The 19,284-nt window shown below is 45.4% G+C and overlaps 1 protein-coding gene across 1 annotated transcript; it reads left to right on the top strand.

Annotated features, from left to right (window-relative positions):
- Positions 1 to 6,550: 6,550 nt before the first annotated feature.
- On the top strand, positions 6,551 to 18,170 carry LOC118160287 (phospholipase A2-like). The gene is made up of 4 exons (XM_035314880.1): positions 6,551 to 7,005; positions 9,488 to 9,653; positions 14,715 to 14,821; positions 17,637 to 18,170. Exons 1-4 carry the CDS (start codon positions 6,969 to 6,971, stop codon positions 17,798 to 17,800), a joined length of 474 nt encoding a protein of 157 aa, XP_035170771.1. The 5' UTR covers positions 6,551 to 6,968; the 3' UTR covers positions 17,801 to 18,170.
- Positions 18,171 to 19,284: the final 1,114 nt, after the last annotated feature.

The raw sequence follows: 19,284 nt of genomic DNA, 5'->3' as shown, positions 1-19,284 counted from the left end.
CAAAATAATCTTTCAAATAGGAAATATTTGTTTATCATCATACTATTTTTCTAATGATAGATTCCGCAATACCTGAATTAATTGTATTACCACTGTTGCTTCATTCTTGAGGTCCACTTCTGTATGTCTTTTTTTTTTTTTTTTTTTTTTAGTAAAGTTCTGTCTAATCTTCTCCTGGATCCTCCCAGAAGAGCACTCTGAAAACTTTCCTGCTCCTGTTACTGAATACTACACAAATCTTCTCACAGTGGGGAAAAAAAAAAATTGAAAGACTAATGAAGATGTAAATACATTCAAATCATGAGCAGTTAAACCCAGAAAAACAAGAGCCAGATTCAACAGGAAATAATGCAGTCTGAAAATAGTTTCTACTATCTTAATGCTATGGTGGTGGACACTGCTTCATGGGTATATGATGCTGAGTATGATGCTGATACGATGATGTAAGTAACTCATATTCAGAAGTTACAAGGAAATGCTGAGAGTACAGTTCCAGCATGACTATGTCTCACATTTAAGGGCTTTAAATATAAATTTAAGATTTTAGTGTTATATGTTAATTCTGTTTCAAAACCTCATCATAAGACTTACAGAAAAATAAATAGAAACTCAGGGCTTTTTTGCTCACCTAGACTCAGGGGTTTAGGGAATTTGTTTTTAAACTGTTGTAGTTTTTAGCTTGTTTTGTTTATTTTTAAATTTCTGATTCTTTCTGAGGCAAAGAACCTTAGCACATGATTCTAAGAAAAATATTTCCCCAGAAATCACCACACCAATATATTTAATGTCTATAATTACATTGTTTTTTATCTTGGTATAGTGTGTTGAGGCTGCCAAATTACCTTTTCTGAGGATTTATACTACAAAGACTTAGGAAGATAATGGTCGGAGGGAAAGAGTCATCCAGTAAGATATTTCCAGTCCTTACTTTTTCCCCAAAGTATCCTGCCATTAGCCTGTTGATATCAAACTTGCACTCAAAGCTCTGTACAATGGTACAGATATACTTCAGCAAACAGTGCAAGGGAGCCATGAATATACAAGGAAAGATGAATGCACACGTACAGAACTATGGTCATGGGTAAATACTCAGACTTGACTCCTCCCCAGTGTTGGAAGTAAGACGTGTATTACTGTTCTTTTTCCCTGTAAATATGGGTAAAGTACAGTAATTGTAGCCAGAAAAGGTATGGAAAAAGGAAAATGAAAGAATAATTTATTTTTTCTTTTTTTTTTCTTTTTTTTTTTTTAAAAAAAAGGTGGTGACTTAGAAAACAAGCTTTTGTGTTTATCTGGGATTAGCATAAAGCAGATCAGCAAAAATCAATTCTGTAGTAATCTCAGGAAAAAAATCTCTCCTCATACAAACAGGAAACAAAGCACCAAAGACAATTTGGTGTTGGTTGAATGTGTGAAGCCTTGCTTGTCATTACTCAAGACAGGATGGGAAATGTAAAGCCAAAATTTAAACTCAACAGTGACCTGTTGTCCTGCTAGGGAAAGGCAAACTGCAAAACTGAGGAAGTGTAAAGGCTCAAGTATCAGTAACTATAGAGATTATTGAAAAATACCTTTTGATTGATGAAATGTTATTTATTAAGTTAAACTTGGGACAAATAGAGGCTTGTAAAACCATATCCAACTGATGCACTTAAATTCTACAGACAAAACAAGTGTTAAAAGTGTTTTTGGAAAAATATCTTCTGTGTAAATTACCTCAAGAAGTAAGCTTCTTGTTTCACTCAACCCAACAGAGATTTTTACAGAGTACTTGTTGAAGAAGAAAAAAAAAATCAGTATTTCTAAAATAATGGAAGAAATTAAGCAAGTAGACAGAATCCATATCCTGAAATACATGAAGCCAGGTAGCCAGCTCTGATAGCCCTAGGAAACTCAGCCAAGATGCGTGTTTTCCTGGGCCTAAGAAGCTTGAAGAAAACTCCCTAAAGAGATGACTGTCAGATGGATGCAACCACAGAAATATGATCTGATTGGGGAAAAAAGCACAATATTCTTGCAGTTTGGTGCCAAAAATTAGTATCAGCCATTTGTGTAGTGTTCCTTTACCATGCTAGAAGACTGGAACTGGAGAGGGGAGTTGAGAATGCTTGTAGGGACCTAGTTTAGGGAATATTGAACCATGGCAGCAGCAGTCAGGAATTTTTATGGAATTTTCAACTATTAAGCAGTGACTGGCATCAAAGAAGTGGTGAGGCATTTCAGGAGGTACAGCCTGATATCTCATTCCATAGTGTTACAACCAACAGCATGCTAAATTAGCACTTAAAATTATAATTATACTTTATTTAAGTGTGGTCTTGCAGTTACTGTAAGTACCAGAACTGGTCTGAGAGAGGCAGGAGAGCCAGGTAAAGGTTAAAATCTTTCTATACTAATGAGGAAAAGGCTACATGAAAATACATTCTTGTCAAGATTAAGATTTGCTCAGCATAAAGAAGCAGTTTTACTGGGAATTGAGCAGATGTCTGTAGGGCTTGGAGTCTCCACTCTTAGCACTTCCTCACTGTGGCATGAGGGTTCTTGGCCAATGTACTAAGCTAATCAGCATTCAGACCTCAGCATCAAGCCCTTGCCTAGCCATTCCTTGGGTGAAAAAGGTACAGGCTTTGGTTTGGTAAATCCTTGTCATGTAAGGGAGAAAAGGCCTGGCAATGGGACTGCACATGTGGTCAGTTACTCAGTACAAGCACAAAATGTGAAGATGTAATACATGGAGCATGCCCTCACCCTGTGGCTGGTCAGGCAGGAACAAAACACAAACCCACAAGGTGACCGCAATGACTGGCTCAGAACATTGTCTTTCCAGCAGAACAAATTGCAGAGCTGTCTCCTCCCTTTCTCCTGAAAGGTGGAGCTCTTTTGGCTGCCTTTTTTTTTTTTTTTCCCCTTTCCCAAATCTTTTTATATACTAAGTAGGAAACAGAAGGCAACAGTTTCCACAGCAGTGAAGAGGTGATGAGTCATGAAATAACAACGTATTGGTGGCAAATATGAGGGTTGCTGCCGTGGTGGATGTATGTATAGAAAAAGAGAGGTTTTTAAGGGCCTGTGAAAGGATATTAACAATGTAAGCAGAGTACAGTATTTGAATTTGGGATTGATAATTCAGATTGTGTTTGGGGAAACAGTAGAATTTCCCAATAGGGTATGGGGGGTGAAGAGGTTTACAAAAGCCTGGTCTGACTAAAAGCAGAGGGATTCCAGGAATCCTTAAAAAACCTGTCAAGTGCAGCACTGGTTGATGTCAAGGAAAGAGCAGCTAAACCTTTGTTTTCTAGTGTTCCTCCTGATAAATCTACAGTAGTAACCTTGAGCTCAGCTATCCTTTAAAAGGGCTACAGGAAAGCAGATCATGAATAATCATAGTAGCACCTCCAGGGAATGTGTAATTTCATGTTTCCTGTAGGAGCAGGAATACCACCTAAGATTTAGCTTACTGTTGGCTGTTTATTTATTTGGATATCAAACATAAAAGATGCAAGCCTGTAAAATGGATGCAGCCTAATAAAGCAATCTGGATAACAGGGGGAATGGTGTAACATATCCCCTTTTCTTCAGGAAGTCTGTGTGAACTTGCATGTGCTTCATGATCTAGCCAGGACCAACTGGTGTTACGAATGGAGGCTTTCAATAAATAAGAGAGCCCTTTTCCGGGTATTCTGGCACCTGAGACTTGAGGCAGTACGTGTGAACCTTGAAGCTGTTCATGATGGAGGTGAAAGTAATAGGTTGGGACAAAATGTTGAAGGAGAGAAGTGCAAGATGGCAAGTGCAGTAAGTGCAGAAGCAGGAAATCTAGCAATTGATGGGGAGGAAAAAAAAAAAAGGGTAATGAAGCCTGAACAGTGGGGAAAATGAGAAGCGAAAGCAGGCAGCATTTGGAGATAACTAAATGTGTAGTAGACTACAGAGATAAGCACTGCTGCAATAATGGAGCCTTGGAGTCAGAACTGAAATATACTGGCAGAGCTGAGAGAGAATGATGGTCTAGAACAGTCAGGGTTGAAAAGTGTCTTCAAAGCTGGAGGAAGAACTTTATGTGCTCCTGATTTCTATTACATCTTCCCCACTCAGGCCCAGCTCTTCCTCTGTCTCCCAGTCCTGTTTCTGAGCAGTAGCTATGAACACACCTCTTTACATTCCAATATCCAATAGCCTCATGTGCTGCCTGTTGGTTAGCAGTAGAAAGTGGAGCTCAAGTGGGGGAACATGCAAGAGAAGGAAGTGAAACCAAGGAATTCATTTGGTTTCCCTAAACTAATGAAAATGCCCTCATGATCCTAGTGTATTTACCGTAGTATAGTAAAATCGCTATTAGCACTTAGTATATTTATTAGAGTGTTAAATTAGGCAACAGCAATCAGTAACTGCAGAGATAAATAAGAAACTGAACCAGTCAACAGTTTGAAATAATCACAAGAAAATAATACATTAATTCTCCTTTCAGAATTTCCAAGTTTAAATTTTCAAATTCATTTTCAAGTTTAAATTTGGGTGTGCTTCCCTGTTATCCTACAGCACTCTTCTTCAGGCATTGCAGACACATTGGGCTATCAGAAGAGTCTGTGTTTCTTCATTTTGTGCTTATTGCTGAACTGGGGAAACATAACATCTTGAAGGGAGGGCACTGTGAGAAAGAAAAATAATAGAATCAAATTGTGGTCTGAGCACTTATAACTCTTTTTTTAATTGGGTTTGCAATTCCGGAAGTCTTTGAAATAAAGATGTTAAATGTAGGTGTTCAAAACTAAATGACTCAGATAAATCCAAGCTGTAGAGTAGATGCTTTGAGCACTCAGACTGGCTTTGGAGATTGCTTATAGTGATGGACAACCTGTCAAAGTTAGGCAACAGGTTACGGTCACTATATCAGAGCTTATTGTCCTGCCAGAGACTCAGTGAGGTTTCCTTAGCTGCATGTTGCTATTTCCACAAGTGAACGTTGGCTACTTCTTGCCCTGGTCCCTGATTTCCTTGTTTAGAGTGTTGGGTGCTTCATTGCAGAATGGAGGTCAGAGCGCGAGCCGAGCACTAGGCCACACAGACAAGGAGCTCCTGACATTGATCCTCAAGTTACTGGGACAAGATACAGCATTCAGGCTATCTGCCTCTCAGTCTTTGAGGCACGGCACTGTTCCCAATTTGTCCCCCGTCTCAGGGACCCTGAGAAGCCAGTAAAGCATCTGCAAAAGTCCCTCACACCTCTTATTTGGTCCCCACTTGAGATGGGACCTCTCAAATATCTGTCAGAGTTGGATTTTGCTCCAGCAGGGGTCTCATTCAGTCAGGCCCCAGGTAGTGCTTTAAAGCTTGTCATCCTGCTTGCACTTCCCATTTTGATCATCCGTATCCATGGAGCCCTAGAGGAAAACACACCCACCCTCCAGCATCCTCCTTCCGCAAAGTTATATTATTCAGGTTAAATATTAGCCAGCAACGGCTCAAATGGGACTTGGAATCACTACTTCAGTATAATTACTGGAGGGAGTTCCCGAGGGAGGAGGTGTAAGCCACGGAGCTCCTCCTGGGCCCCTGCGAAGCAGCGGAGGAGCACACGTGAGCGTGCGGCTGTACCCTTTCCTCCCTTTGCCTTCCTCCCGTTCCTGCTGTGAGGTGGTAGGTCGGGGATTTCAGGTCTGTGGTGGTGATGGGTTGGGGATTTCAGGCTCACAGTTACGGTAGGGTTGTGCTCATCCATTGGAGCCCCTGGGAACAGAAAGCAGCAGAGCTTTGTAGCCTGCCTAAGCCACAGCTCTGTGCCCCATCACTGCGCCTGCTTTGCCCAGCTCTCTGGTCTGGTTGCCCTGTATCACTAAAGATGCCCAATACGTACTGTTTCTTGAAAACTTGCTCAGGAAAGATCACCAGCTGCTGCAGCCGGACTGCTCTCAGCAGAAGGCAGCCCAGGAAACCCCTCACTGCTGACCTTTGATTCAAATGCCAATATTTAGCAAGCAAATAAAGGCATGCCATTAGGCATGAAGGCACGACTTTAACATAGGAAACTCCAACAAAGGGTGCAGCTGAGACAGACCCACGCCGTGCAGAGGAATGGACAAACAGCCTTCCTTCCCTCTTCTTCCTCTCTGGCAGAGCAGCCAGCTGTGACCACCAGCAGCAGCCATGCGATGAGGCCACCACCTCACCAGTTCAGGTGCCCACGGCAACTGGTGTGACCGGGGCATGTGCTGGCCCCAGAGACCTAGCCCTGACCACGGACCTGGTGCTGTGGCTGTGACCCACGTACTGAAGAGTGTTCAAAAAATTAATTAGTCTCAGTCAGGCACAGCAACAGGCTGCACCTAGAGGATATTTTTCCCTCTGGAGTGACCCAGAATTAGCTCTGTTGGTCAGTTTATAATTAGGTACTTGCATCTAACAGTATTTTTTTTTTCTGTTAGATGTTTCTAGTTTTGTCTCTTCTTTTTAAAATGTGAAAAATAATCAGTTCTAAAATAATATATATATATATATACACACACACACACACACACCCTGAAAAGAATGATCTATAAAAAGAGAAAATCCCTGCCAGGTGGACACCGCAGCAGAAAGCCCAAGCCGCAGGCGGCGTAGCGGCCGGCTTCCCTTTTCCGAAGCTACTCAGAGGTTAACCAGGGTCTGTGAGCAAACAGCTTAGAGAAAGAGCCCAGCTTAGCGCCCAGGGCTGTCCCAGGAGGCGATGGCAAGCAAACAGGGGCAGCCCTCACCCTCTCCAGCCCAGCAAGGAGCCCTTTGGGCAGGGCTGGGACTGAGGGAAGTTGCAGGAGGGGGTGTTTGGCTTTACAGGCATATGCACACAGATGTATATATATAAAAACCCTGCAGACGGAGCCCGGGAGGGTTGGCAAACACACCCACACCTTGGTTCGCCGGGCAGTGCTCTGGGCGTCCCAGCAGCTGAACGCCAGCGTAGGGGAGCGTGCGGGTAGCGGAGATATCTGCCCATGGGCTCGCTGCTGCTGCTGCTGCTGCTGCAGGCAGGTGAGTGCCGCGTCCGTGCCCCATCCCTCTGCCCTTGCAGCCCCTCTGCCCTGGGCAGCTTCTCCCCTTGCTGGCAGATTTACCTGGGTCATCCATATCTTTTGGCTGAGTATAAAGTACCGCTTGTCTGTCTGTCTGTCTGTCTGTCTGTCTGTCTTTCTTTCTTTCTTTCTTTCTTTCTTTCTTTCTTTCTTTCTTTCTTTTCCAGCTTTATAGTGCAGGGCTGTGTAAGCAAGCCGCGTGCCTGCTTCATTTACATGGTGGTTTACAGAGCCAGTGCTGTATAAACACAGGTCATTTTGGGGGGGATAGTTTTCTGCTGCAGATTTGTTGGAGTCTGTGTTTCTTTCCAGAAGTATCTACTTTTTATACCAATGACTATGAACGGAGCAGATTTCACTTCACGTGAAGTTCAAAAGGAAAAAAAAAAAATCCTATTTAAAAAGCCATAAATGTCTGCTGACATAAAGCCCCTACGCAGAGCAGCAATGTGACTCTAAATCGACAGGTCTGAGGTTCCTCCTGCAGTACAGATTTAAAATTAACCCCAAAACGTTGCCCTAATCTGCAGCAAAGGCTGCCTGCGTCCACGGGAAATGGCAAATTTAAGCTGTCAGATCCAGCTGCAGTCACCTCCCTGCAGCTATGTTCTCTGCCGAGGCGCCCCTCGGCAGCAGAGCTAATGACCGGCCATGCTCATGGGAGATGTGGCCAAGTTCAGGCTGCTGGTGAGACTCGGACTCTTTCAAGGCTTCCACAGCCACGTTGGCTCAGCTGCCCAATATACTAAAACCAGCTGCAGTTCTAGGTCCAGTTATTAGCCGTGCGCCTGGGTAGCGAGGTGTACTTGCTTGGGCTGACCCCGAGCTGCAGCAGTGCACTGTCGGCTCAGACCCCAGCCGGCTTTCAAAGAATGAAACAGAAGCATCAGACGCTGCCTGGATGCCTGAAATTATTTCAAGCTCTCATGGAGCACACAGCCTTAAGCGTTTTTTTTTTGGACTCATTTCCCTCTGGGTCCTTTTCTCCGCTTTCATGAGTAGCTGTGTGCTGTAATTACAGTTCCTTGATCCTTGGAGATAGCCCTGAAAGAAAAGTGGCCTTTCTTTTTCTGGGTGAGGCACAGAGATCTTGCCCCAGCCTTGGCTGTGCTCAGCCAGCAGCCAGTCCAGAGGTCCTGTCTAAGAGGTCAGCGAAAAACAGCAAAAAAAAAATAAAAAAAGTAAACCAAGCTCCTTGTCAGGAGGCTTAAACGTTGACAAAAACAGTTTTGTTTCCATTGGAACATTTACAGCCTGCTTCAGTCTGCAGACCTCAAAATTATTATTTTTTGCCCCAAATCCAGAGCAGTTGACCTATTCCAGTGGCGTTCCCTGTGATGTCCCTGGGGCTCTCCAGAGCAGAGCCTGCTGCTAACCCCGGAGCGCCCACTGTTTGGACAAGGGAAATAGGTCGCCTCTTCATTTTCTGAATAACACGTGTCTAATGTGCTTTTACCACGAAATCTGAACACTCAGAGTAGTGTTCAGGTGAGCGGATCTGTTACTTTTTCAGGAACGTGCACTTAATCCCCAAGGAGTGCCCTTGGAAGCATAAGGAGGTTGTGTGAAACCCCGAGGAGAGCACGAGGCTCTGCTCCCTTCAGAGCCGGGATTGCCAGCGGGAAAAGGATGGGGGAAGGCACTGAGGGCTGGGCTGCAGCCCCACATTGAGCGGAGAGGAAGCAAATGGCTGGCTTGTCATTAATGGGGACAGACACACGTTGCCTTCAGTGGGGTTTTGGATCAAGCCCAGGGAGCGAGCTGGAGCGCAAGAGGGGAGAGGCCCAAGCGAGGGGATTAGATGGCTGGGTTTCGAAAGGAAAGCAAGAGTTTTAATAACAGTATTGCATCCCCGGGTGGTTTCGGGGGTTAATTAGCCCCCATTTGCACAGGGCTTTGCAGAGGTCTGGCGTGCTGAAACACAGCAGGGGCTATTCAGCGTGGCGAGGGCTCCCCGCTCCACAGCACGAGCTGCGTTGGGACTGAGCACGCTGTGAGGGCTGGCCCTTTGCTACGGCTTCTCCTTCGTGCCGGGCCGAGAGCTCAGCCAGCAGGGCGCTCGGGCGAGTGGGGCAGCCGGTCGGAGGGGCCTGGTGCCGGCAGCGGGTGGCTCGGCTGTACGGGGCGGTGGAGGCGCACAAAGCGTTCTGTTCTTCACGGTGAGCGCGGGCAGTAATTGCTATCGGTAACGTGATAAGCATCAGAGGCCGTGCTGTGAACTTCAAAGCGGTTTGAGTATTAGGGGCAGGGTAGCCTCGCTTTCTGCAGCAGTTGCTGGAACTGAGAGTGTGATTTCTTTATAAAAAAAAATGTGGTGGCCCATTAGATTGTCCCAGCTGCGCCCAAACAACCAGTCAAGACCCAAAGTCTCCCTGTAAGGATTTTAATATCAGCATCCAGCGTGTTTAATCCTTGCATGAAACCTTGTCCTGTCTTTGCAGTTTGGAAAGGTGCTGTAGGAAAATCCCATTCGCTGCACACCCGAGGAATCATCGAACTGGCAGGAGCTATCACATGTGGCACGGGGCGGTCCCCCTTGGCATATATTGGCTATGGATGCTACTGCGGGCTGGGAGGACAAGGCTGGCCTAAAGATAAAACAGACTGGTAAGAAGAACCTCAGCTGTGTGTCCAAAAGCAGTGAAGATCTTGCTCTTCCGTGCTTGTACTCCTTTGCTTCCAAGAAGTTGTTACGGAGGGAGCTTAGTACATGTCAAGAGCACTGGGCAATGGTGAGAGAGGAGGAGGCACCACCTGGTGTAAGAATGAGGGCTCAGACACCTCCTGGATGAGAACTTTGCTCCTGGGAGCTGGCCCTATGGGGTGGAGAGCAAAGGAGGAACCAGGATGAGAGTTCCTGAACTAGCTGCGTTTTTATGCACAGAGAGCGAGCCCTGCCTCAGAGAAGGGAGTGACTAAGGTTGTTTGGACAGTTGTTTCACCTGGTCGTGAAAATGACAGTGATGGGAACTTTGCTGGTTACCTTCTGGAGGAATCCAGATCTTTGTGAAGGGTGGTCAAACCTGTTGTCTTCATCATCTGGTAGTTTGCACTAAATCAAGCAAGTACAGTGGCATAGAGCATAGTGTTATTTCCCCTTTTCTTCCTTAGTGGGGGATACACTGTGCTTTTTATTTCCAAGGCTAAAAAAAATGAGTCTGTAAGGTGTTACAATGAAAAGCTTATTTCTTGTACTTTGCAGTCAGCGTACACGTAAATCTTTAGCATGATAGACTCTGGGGTGCTCTGAGCCCTTGATTTGCAATCTCATCTGGTTTAAAACCTCAAAGGCAGAGCACACAGGTCTATCTGCTTTTATCTGCAGTCAGCAAGCCAGGTGTTGCCCATACACAAGTGCTGCTTTTTGCAGGAAGGCAGTGTGTAGCTCACTGGAAAGGAAGCTGGCCGAGTTTTCCGGTGTACCCAGCTCTTGGAGACTGCATATTTCTACCAAATGAAACTTTGGCTGGGGAAGTGGCAGGACAGAAGAAGGAGGAGAAAAAAAAAAAAAGAGGGGGTGAAGGGGAGAGAAGAGATGCCAAGTCTAAGGGCCAAATCCTCTGTGGGTATAAAGGAGCAGGTAGCCATTTAAGCCAGTAGAGTTCTTTTCATTAATGCAGTAGGAATTTCCTCCCCTCCCCCCAAACCCTGTCTTCATATCCCTGGATTATACGTGCATGTCATCTATGAAACAGTGGATATGGGACTTACAAATAGAGTGTCTGGCCACAAAGTTTCATAGGTGTCAGGTCTAGAGATTTCTTTTCATTCTCAGTTATCTCTCTAATCTGCTTATAACCATCTAGAACCATGGCTGTAAACCTGATTATTATTGTTGTTATCCCTTTACCAACTCTTAAAATCAAGGCTTTAACATAAAACATGACTTATTCAGAGTATTTCATTAGCTGAAGGCCTGAGTGGAGTCACCTAGTCACCTGTTTTCCACAGACGTTCAGTGACCCCAAATTTAGGTGACTGTGGAAGATGAAAGTGCTCAGTGCTCCTGAAAAACAGAGTAAAATCTGATCCAGTGTTCATCAGTGGGAGTTTCTGCTGCTGTTTGATTTCTACAGGATGTGGATTTTGTCCTAATGGCAGAAAATGGGGACTCGGCAACTGGGAATGACTCAAAATGCCAGATAAATGATCGAGATTCCTTTATTCCTTTTTACAAACTAATTACATTCATTACTGTTGCTTAGCTGAAATGCTTGGGTGTGAAAACAATATATATATATATATATATATATATATTTAAGTGAGGTTCTTAGTTAAGGATTATTGGCAATGACACACTGGATTTATCCCAAAAAGTTTCTGATTTGTGTTCACTAGAAGAATCTTCTGGTACGTGTTAGTGCAAACTCCTGCAAAAATCAGCGTGGCTGGGCATCCCATGCCAGTTAGTGACCACATTATTTTCCGTATTTGCCATTCTGAAAAAGAGAGCTGTGGAGTGGCAAAGCTACAGGCTTTGAGTGACAAGTACTGCTGGAAATGACTCACCCTTTGACACTTCTTTTGTTAGGGTCTCAGGAAAAAAACTAGGAGTGATTTTTCTTGTGAGTAATTCAGTCAATCTGTCTAGACAGGGCTAGAGTGTTTCTAAACACCTCTCTTTCATGGAAAAAGAAAAAAAAGAGTGTGTCAAGTAGGTAATCCCTTTATGACGTTTATTCCACACACTGACTTTGATGTGGTGTTGCCAGTAATTACCTTTTCCCTTTTGTTCCACTCTTACAGTCCCTTCACTTCAAGACATAATGGCATCTCTTCCCCATAAAGTCACTAGATTTATTTCTACTTCCCGGTTCTTTTTCCTGGATTTTTGCACCACAACTGCATTATTTTTATTTTTTTTTATCATCCTGGAAATGTTGGCCAGCCAGAACAAAAGGCCACATGGCAAGGATTTTGAGGTATGTGGCAGAAGGAAGGAAGGAAGAATGGGCACCCTCATTTACGTGAAGCAAAGCCATTCCCGGCTTGCAAGAAGCAGCGTTTTGTAAAGCAGGACCTAAAGGTGCTCAGCATCTCCCTTGAAACACCGACACCATGAGAGGCATGGCAGCATATGTGGCTCATCCAGGTCTTGGCAAACCCATGCAGAAGAGTAAGATTTCCCCTCAGCTACCGAGTTAAAGCACAACAAAGGGGTGGCTGTGCTGTTAACATGACAAACACAACGTGACAAATTCTTACCTTAGCAGCATTTGCTCACTGTGGGGTCAAGCCAGCCAAAGCTGTCTGTAGCCATTAGGGCTGTCCCTTCGCACAGCAGTGATGAATGGGCTGCTTACTAACACGGTTGAGTTTGTTCTTCATACTTGTTGACGAATGCTCTGCTGTGCTGTTGATTGACACTGTTTGTGCTGGTCTGGCAGAGCATTAGCAGGTTTTTAAGAGCTTTAACACCACATTTTGACCCAGGTGCAGAAAAAGGCTTTTCCAGACAGGAAGGGCCATATGAAGAGGGCAATAGGATAGTAGGTTTCCTCACTCTTTGTTCCTTAGTAGTTCTTTCAGAGCATCTGAAAGATGCTTGTAAAATATGAGCTAAAGCCTTCTCTCTCTGTGTTGGTGTCAGCCACCTGTCACCCTGCTGCAGTTATGGAAAGGTTATGAAAAGTTATGGAAAGTTATGAAAAATTACATGTTTTCCTCCTTCCATCAGGAGGAAAACATGTAAGTGGAAGCAGAACTGTGCCCCAAATCCTGTGGCCCTGCAGAGTTTAGGCAATTCCCTGACTTCACAAAGCCAGCTAAGGAGCATCTGGCTCCCACAGCTAGCTAGCACACCTCTGTAGTGCTCTTGTGGTTATCTCTGTCTGATTCACAGAGCATCTTTCACCTCTTCCAAGATCTGTTCCCACAGATCTCTCTCTCCTCACAGGAAAACTTTTAGATATGTATATCCCATGGGGTTTATTCCCATTCTTAAGTCCTTTGAGGAGGTGGCGTGGGGGTAGATACTTGTCTGCTACTGTTAACTTCCATTTCACAGTGTTGTGAATAGTCTGGTTGTAATCATCTCACTGGTTTCATCTTTGCAGGCTGAGAAGAAGAATGGTGTTTGGTTTCCAGACTCATCTGTGGGATGAAATTGCTACTTTAACTACTAAATCTGTCAGTCAGTAGGGAAAGCATACCAGTCTAAATTCAGGATGTGTATAAGCACAGGGCTTACACAAAAGCTAAATTTTATCTGACTGGCCTGATTCTCATGTTTCTTTTACGTGATTTACCCGATCTAGTTGCAGTGATTTTATTAGGATTTATATCAGTGGTAGATTTTGCTTTTTGCACTTTAGATTTTTTTTCTCCTTGGCTTTATCACTTCATGCAGCCCTCATATCCATAAACCGGTCTCTAAAAGGGCAAGAATGCCTCTGCAGCAGATGGTGATGAAGTCTGTGATGTTCCTGAGCTCTCAGGTGAAGTGGTGACAGCTCCCAGCGGGTCCTCGGAGAAGCCCCACTACCTGCACAGGGGAGCTTCATCCTTCTTGCAGCATTGTTCTGCTTTTCCAGAGGGATATATAATGGTGGGTCCCAGAGTGCGTCACAGAGTTTGTTATTGGCTTTTCAGGTGTGTTGGCCTCAGGCCTTGCAGATGACAAACAAGGTCTTCTATTAGACCTCATCAACATCTTGAAGAGGTGCACATCTAGGACTTAAGAGCTTCTCTAAAAGCCTGTTGCTGCTCATTTCTCCCTGAGGCCAACCTGCTTCAGCACTTCCCAATTACCAGAAGAGTTCCTCCGTGGTGTCCCTATGGTCTTGCAGGGACAGCTTCTGGAAGTACAGGAGATCACTCCACCTGGGCTCCAACCTCTGACCTCTCATTCTTGCTGGAACAGCCTTTGTTATCTACCACAGGACCTCTTGAAGTGCTAAATCATTTCTTTTAATGATTTTAATCAGTCCATTTATTTTAATTTAATCACTCTATTTTAATTCACTAAACTACTAGGATAAAATTCAAGTTTTCCTATATATCCTGAACTAATCTATAGTTGGAATTATCTCACAGTCTGTAGTGCAGATATCAGTGGCTGAGCTAGTCACCCTGAGCCCTCTTAGGGTCAAAGAAGCACAGTCAGTACCTTCAATACTTTTCACCTATGTTAGATTTCTGCAGTAGGATAATATGAACCATGCCCTGGGCATGCATAAAGCGAGCCTAGGTCAATCCCTTACATCTAGATGTTTGCACCTAGGGGTGTAAAGTCTGAATCCCACCATTGAGGCTGATGGGTTTGTAGCCGGCTGCCCATTGATGCCAAGGAAGGCAAAAACCATCCTGACTCCAGATTCTCAGTTGGGTCTAAGCCAAAGCTGTTGAGCCGTGGTCACTCAACTCACCATAATGCTTCATCCCCTTGCAGTGAGTGGGATTACCATGTCCTGGGTGTGGACAATACCTGCCTTTCTGGGGACAAAACCGCGGGGCAAGAAGAAACTTCATGGTCTTGGGAGCAAATATGGCATTAGCAAGTTCCTAAGCTTTCACAGAGATGCCAGGACACTCTGCTCATTATCAATTTACTGACAGAGCAGTCATTAGTGGTGCATGAGTGGCACACCCCTGTGGCACGTGGAAACTTCCCCAAGCAAAACCTTGCAGGGTGCCTGAGCCCAGACTCTGCCTTTTGTTCTCCCTAAGGTGCTGCCACAGGCACGACTGCTGCTACGACAAGGCGGAGAAAGAGGGCTGCAGCCCCAAGGTGCAGAGCTACCAGTGGGAGTGCGAGGAGAAGGCCGTGCAGTGCGGTAAGGAGGTCGTTGCTTGCATGGGGTTTGGTTCCCTCCCTCCTTCAGGGGAGCACAGGCTGACATAAAGCTCCGTGTGTCTCGGAGGTGGGTCTGTGCATGCCAAGCTGGTTTTAAAACTGCTTTGGACATCCTTTGTTCTCCTCTGAGCTCTCTTCCCGTTCCTGGACAGGTAAGGTAGGGCACCAGCCTCGTGTGGGACTCCAGCCTGAAGCCCTCGGGTTCCAGCGGGATTTTGAAGCTTGCAGATCTGAGTGCTCTCGAGTGCCGCAGGCACATACAGCGTGTGTAGGCTGTGCTCAGCTCTGCAGCTGGTACCCAGTCAGGAAGGTCTTGAATTGCACAATCACAGCCCGTCAGTGGCTCACACCAGTTTGTTTTGACATACACCAGATGACTCCAGTCTCAGAATTTGTCACTTCAATTTCTAAGTCTTCCAAAAGTCCCTGATGGTAAAATCTATTGTGGAGCTCTTTGGAAGTTTAAAAAGAAATGTGAGAGTAAAACCTGTCCCCATACCATCAAAGCTATTGCTTGAAGACTAAATGATTATTTCTGCTTTGCTAGAAGATCATATCCTTGTAGTGCAATCCTCAACTTCTCCAGCAGCTGAAAACCTGCCAGCAGATGCAGGATGTGGCACAACATATCCACAGTAGCTCCTGTCCGAATGCCAAAACAACCTATTAAATAGAGAGTGCTGGCTGAGGAATATTTTGCTAAAGTCATAACTGCTCTCCCTCTCATTTATCCGTATTTCCATAGCTGTCTGATATTTTCTGCTACCTGTTTTGATATGTAACTATTTCTTTTATTTTCCTTTTTCTGTGAAGGAACAATCCCAGTTGCAGATGTAAGACTTAAAGAGCCCATGAGATGTGTGATGTTTGTCCCATAAAAATGCACAGGGCCTCACTTGTTCCAACCTGGCTAACAAGTGTTGGTTAAACAAATGCCATTAATTCCTTAGCTGATGTCCAGGCAGGGCCTTATAAAACATCCAGCAACTGTTCTCCATGAGGCTTCAGCAAGCTTCACTTCCTCTTTCATCTACCATGGGGAAGAACAACAGAAATGTGCCCTGAAGACAAATTTCCTAGGCTGCAGCACAGCAGGTCTTACTGAGATGGGAAGGTATAATGTCTGATTGCATTCAGACTAAAGGAATAGAGAGATTTCAAGGCATGCTTGCTGGGCCTAGAGGAATGATGTCCAGAGAAATTACAAGCAAAACTGCTTGCAGTGTTCGCGCTATGCAAGAGGAAATGGTATGCCCGTGGCCTGGCACTAAGTCATAAACACAGGTATTTTCAGGGAAATGAAACAGAAACTCACTTTACCTGGGACTTCTCACATCTTTTGCTACTGCTATGCAGTTTTGTTTGTGTAACGGAAAAAAAATGTGGCAAAACTGTATATTTCAGTCCAGATACACCATCACATGTAGGTGAATTCCGTTCAGTAAATATCCAGAATATAGGAAAGGCTGTAAGCTGCTGGGGCTGCTCAAAAAAATCTTTGTGCTCTCAGGACTGGTTGCCAAGCCAGGCTCCCGTACTGCTGTTAGGCTGACAGTGGTTGGCATGGCATAGGGAGAACTCAAGGAGCAGAGCGCAGGGAGAAAACCAGAATGGTAGCTAAGTAAAAAATGGACTTATTGCTGAGCCCTTATGAAGGGGTCCCTTAAAACGTTACTGGTAGGTGCGTGATTCTCTTCAGAATAGCTTAAGAAATTTGGGCTCTTCTTATTTATCAGATACAGGGTTGGTCCAGCAAAGTCCAGTGAAATCTGGAAAGATTCGTATGCATGGCAGCTGGTTTTGGATCAAAGCCTGTGTGCACTGACATGAAATAATGCTTTAAACTTTGCCTAATGCAGGGTTTGGAGAGGGTGTGGAGATAATCTACAGGAGCAGCCACATATGAACAAGGCACTGTGCTTTTAAGTAATATTAGCCTAACAGCTGCATTTAAGCTACCTCGAGGTGGGATGGGCTTCACTAACCCCAAATCGGTCATTTGCGATGGAGCCACCTGAGCTAGCTGCCTTGATGCTCTCAGTCCTTACCCAGTCATGCAGTTGTGTGGCTGTGTGATGTATAGCTCCGTGTGTAGGGTTCAGATCGGGCTCTGCAGCCCATGACTCACAAAAATCAGGTAGCTGACCCTGCTGCCGAGTTCCTCAGCTCCTCTGTTGTGACCTGAGAGAGGTGAGAGCAACTCACGGGGCATGACAGAAGGGTGCCTGGCGGGTGCTGCCATGGCCTTGGGTTTCCAAATGTCCAGCCCTCTCCTGAGAATGGTCCCTCTGGGACACTCTTCCATTCAAACAGCATTTTTCTTTTGAAATTGTTCTGATCTGGAGAGGGAGGAGTAGAAGCTGGCTTAAGGAAAATTGAGGATTTTTAGCTCAGGCTAAGCTAAAATAATTTTATTTTTTAGCTTTGGCCACTGAACTAAAAACACAGCTTCAGAAGCAGGGAGTGCTCTGTGATGGGCACATCATATATGCATCACCACTTTACATTTAGCTGCCACTTTCTGATGCTCCTGGCCACAGTTAAGGTCAGAACCGCTCACACAGAGAGGACAGGGAGGATCAGATCCGCACACAACACAACACGTTGGTCCTGCTCTCCTCCTGCTCACGCAGATGGGGATTTTCTGTGCAGCAGCTGAGTAACCTCCTCTGCCTCCTCCCATGGCCTGTGTTCCCCAGGAACCACTTGGTTAGAGACGTGCTCACTCTTGAACTTGTTTCTCCCCTTGGTCCAGCACAGCATCCCTCATATTCCGTCCACGTTTTCTTTTGCAGATAAAGTGACAGACCGATGTGAGAAAATGGTGTGCCAGTGTGACCAGGAAGCAGCCAAGTGCTGGGGAGAGGCCCCTTACAACCCGCACTTCATCCTCTGGCCAAACTTTCTGTGTGGACGGACTCATCCCACCTGCCACTTCAGCTACGGGGGGGAGAAATAGTCTTGTTAGAAGCTTTCTTCTAATCTGAAAGCACTGGAATAAAAATTGTACCTCTTTTCCCTGAGCTAACAATGGTGTGAGAGAATCTCTGTCAGGTAAGGGTTTACGGGGAAGAAAGACAGGGCAAAATGTGTGCCTCTTCCAAATACTGAAGTAAAGATAAAATCTCAACCCTTCTGTATGAAAGGTAAGGACCCCTGTGACACTCCAAGCAGATCTGCGCTCAAACTGAGTGTTGTCTGCAGTGTAGCTAGAGCACATTGCCAGTCGCCAAATGGCTTTCTTGTCCTTTCACACAGTCTGACCTGCGGCTCCCACACAACTGCACATAATCTGGAAAATATGTAGAGACTTCTGCCGGACTTTTTTTTTTTTTAAATAAATAAATTACAAAAAAAATATATCTCAGAGAAAAGATAGACTGGTTTCTGAAGACCTGAATCATGCCAGTCTGGAAGTACAGTGACCCACTGTATTTTCCTGAGGCTGCAGGAGGAGCGGGAGCATCACAACCTGAGGAGGCCTCTTTATGCCTTACTTGCACTCGGAGGAATTCTCCTGGCCAAGCTGCTTCCTCCCAAGAGGAAGGGCAGAGCTCTTGCCCCAGGCAGGGCTCCAACCCTTCTTGCAGACAGTGTGCGTGTATTTCTGAGCCATCTTCTACCTCGTGTTCTTGCCTCCCAACACTGGGGATGCTCCTGGGGAGCATTCAAAGTTACACTGGGACGTTACTGGTGCAAGGCCAGCACGGGTTTCTGACTTTAGCCAGTAGGCACACCTAGCCGAGGCAGAAGAGCACGTTCCTTGCCTCCCACACGTTTCAAACCCTGATGCGCTGCTCTCCTGTACCAGTGTTGGCACAGTCCCCTGCCACTGACCGCCTGGGGATCAATTACTGTCACATCAAGAGACCAGGGCAGTGGAGAACATTACTCATGACAAGCAAATCTTACATCTCTCTTTTTTCTTAAAGCTATTTGAGGCTTAGGTAGAAGCACTATATTTCCTTCTGGAAGAGTAAAACAAAACCCCATTTTTTCAGGCAGGGGTAGCATTCAGATGGGCCTTCTTTGCCTCTTTGTTGCAGGACTGTAGGCTGGAGCAAGCCCTCGGGACAAGACCCTCTATACTGAGAGGGGGACGTTCCCAGGCAAATGGGAACACTGGCTGCACCCAAAAAGTGACACATTCTGGGCAAATGCACGGCACTTCCCTCAGGCAGGCATTTGTGGCTGGAAGCCTTCCTTCTGTCCACTTTGAAGCACTGCTGGCAGACTTGGAACATCTCCAAATAAGATGTAGTGGCAGGGAAAGACACAAGGTACCTCATCAGAGCCTAGATTCAGAGAGATGTGGCCAGACCAAGTGGGCCCTCAGCAGGTGACAGCACAAACTCCTTTATGAAAGGTTGTTTTGTGCCTCTCTGCAGGAGGATGTTGAAAATGCCAGTGCAGCTGTCAAAGCTGCAGGAAGAAGAAACATAC

Source organism: Oxyura jamaicensis, chromosome 1 (assembly GCF_011077185.1).
Source record: "Oxyura jamaicensis isolate SHBP4307 breed ruddy duck chromosome 1, BPBGC_Ojam_1.0, whole genome shotgun sequence".
In the NCBI taxonomy this organism is placed as follows: domain Eukaryota; kingdom Metazoa; phylum Chordata; class Aves; order Anseriformes; family Anatidae; genus Oxyura; species Oxyura jamaicensis.
This window is presented reverse-complemented; position numbering and strand designations above follow the sequence as displayed.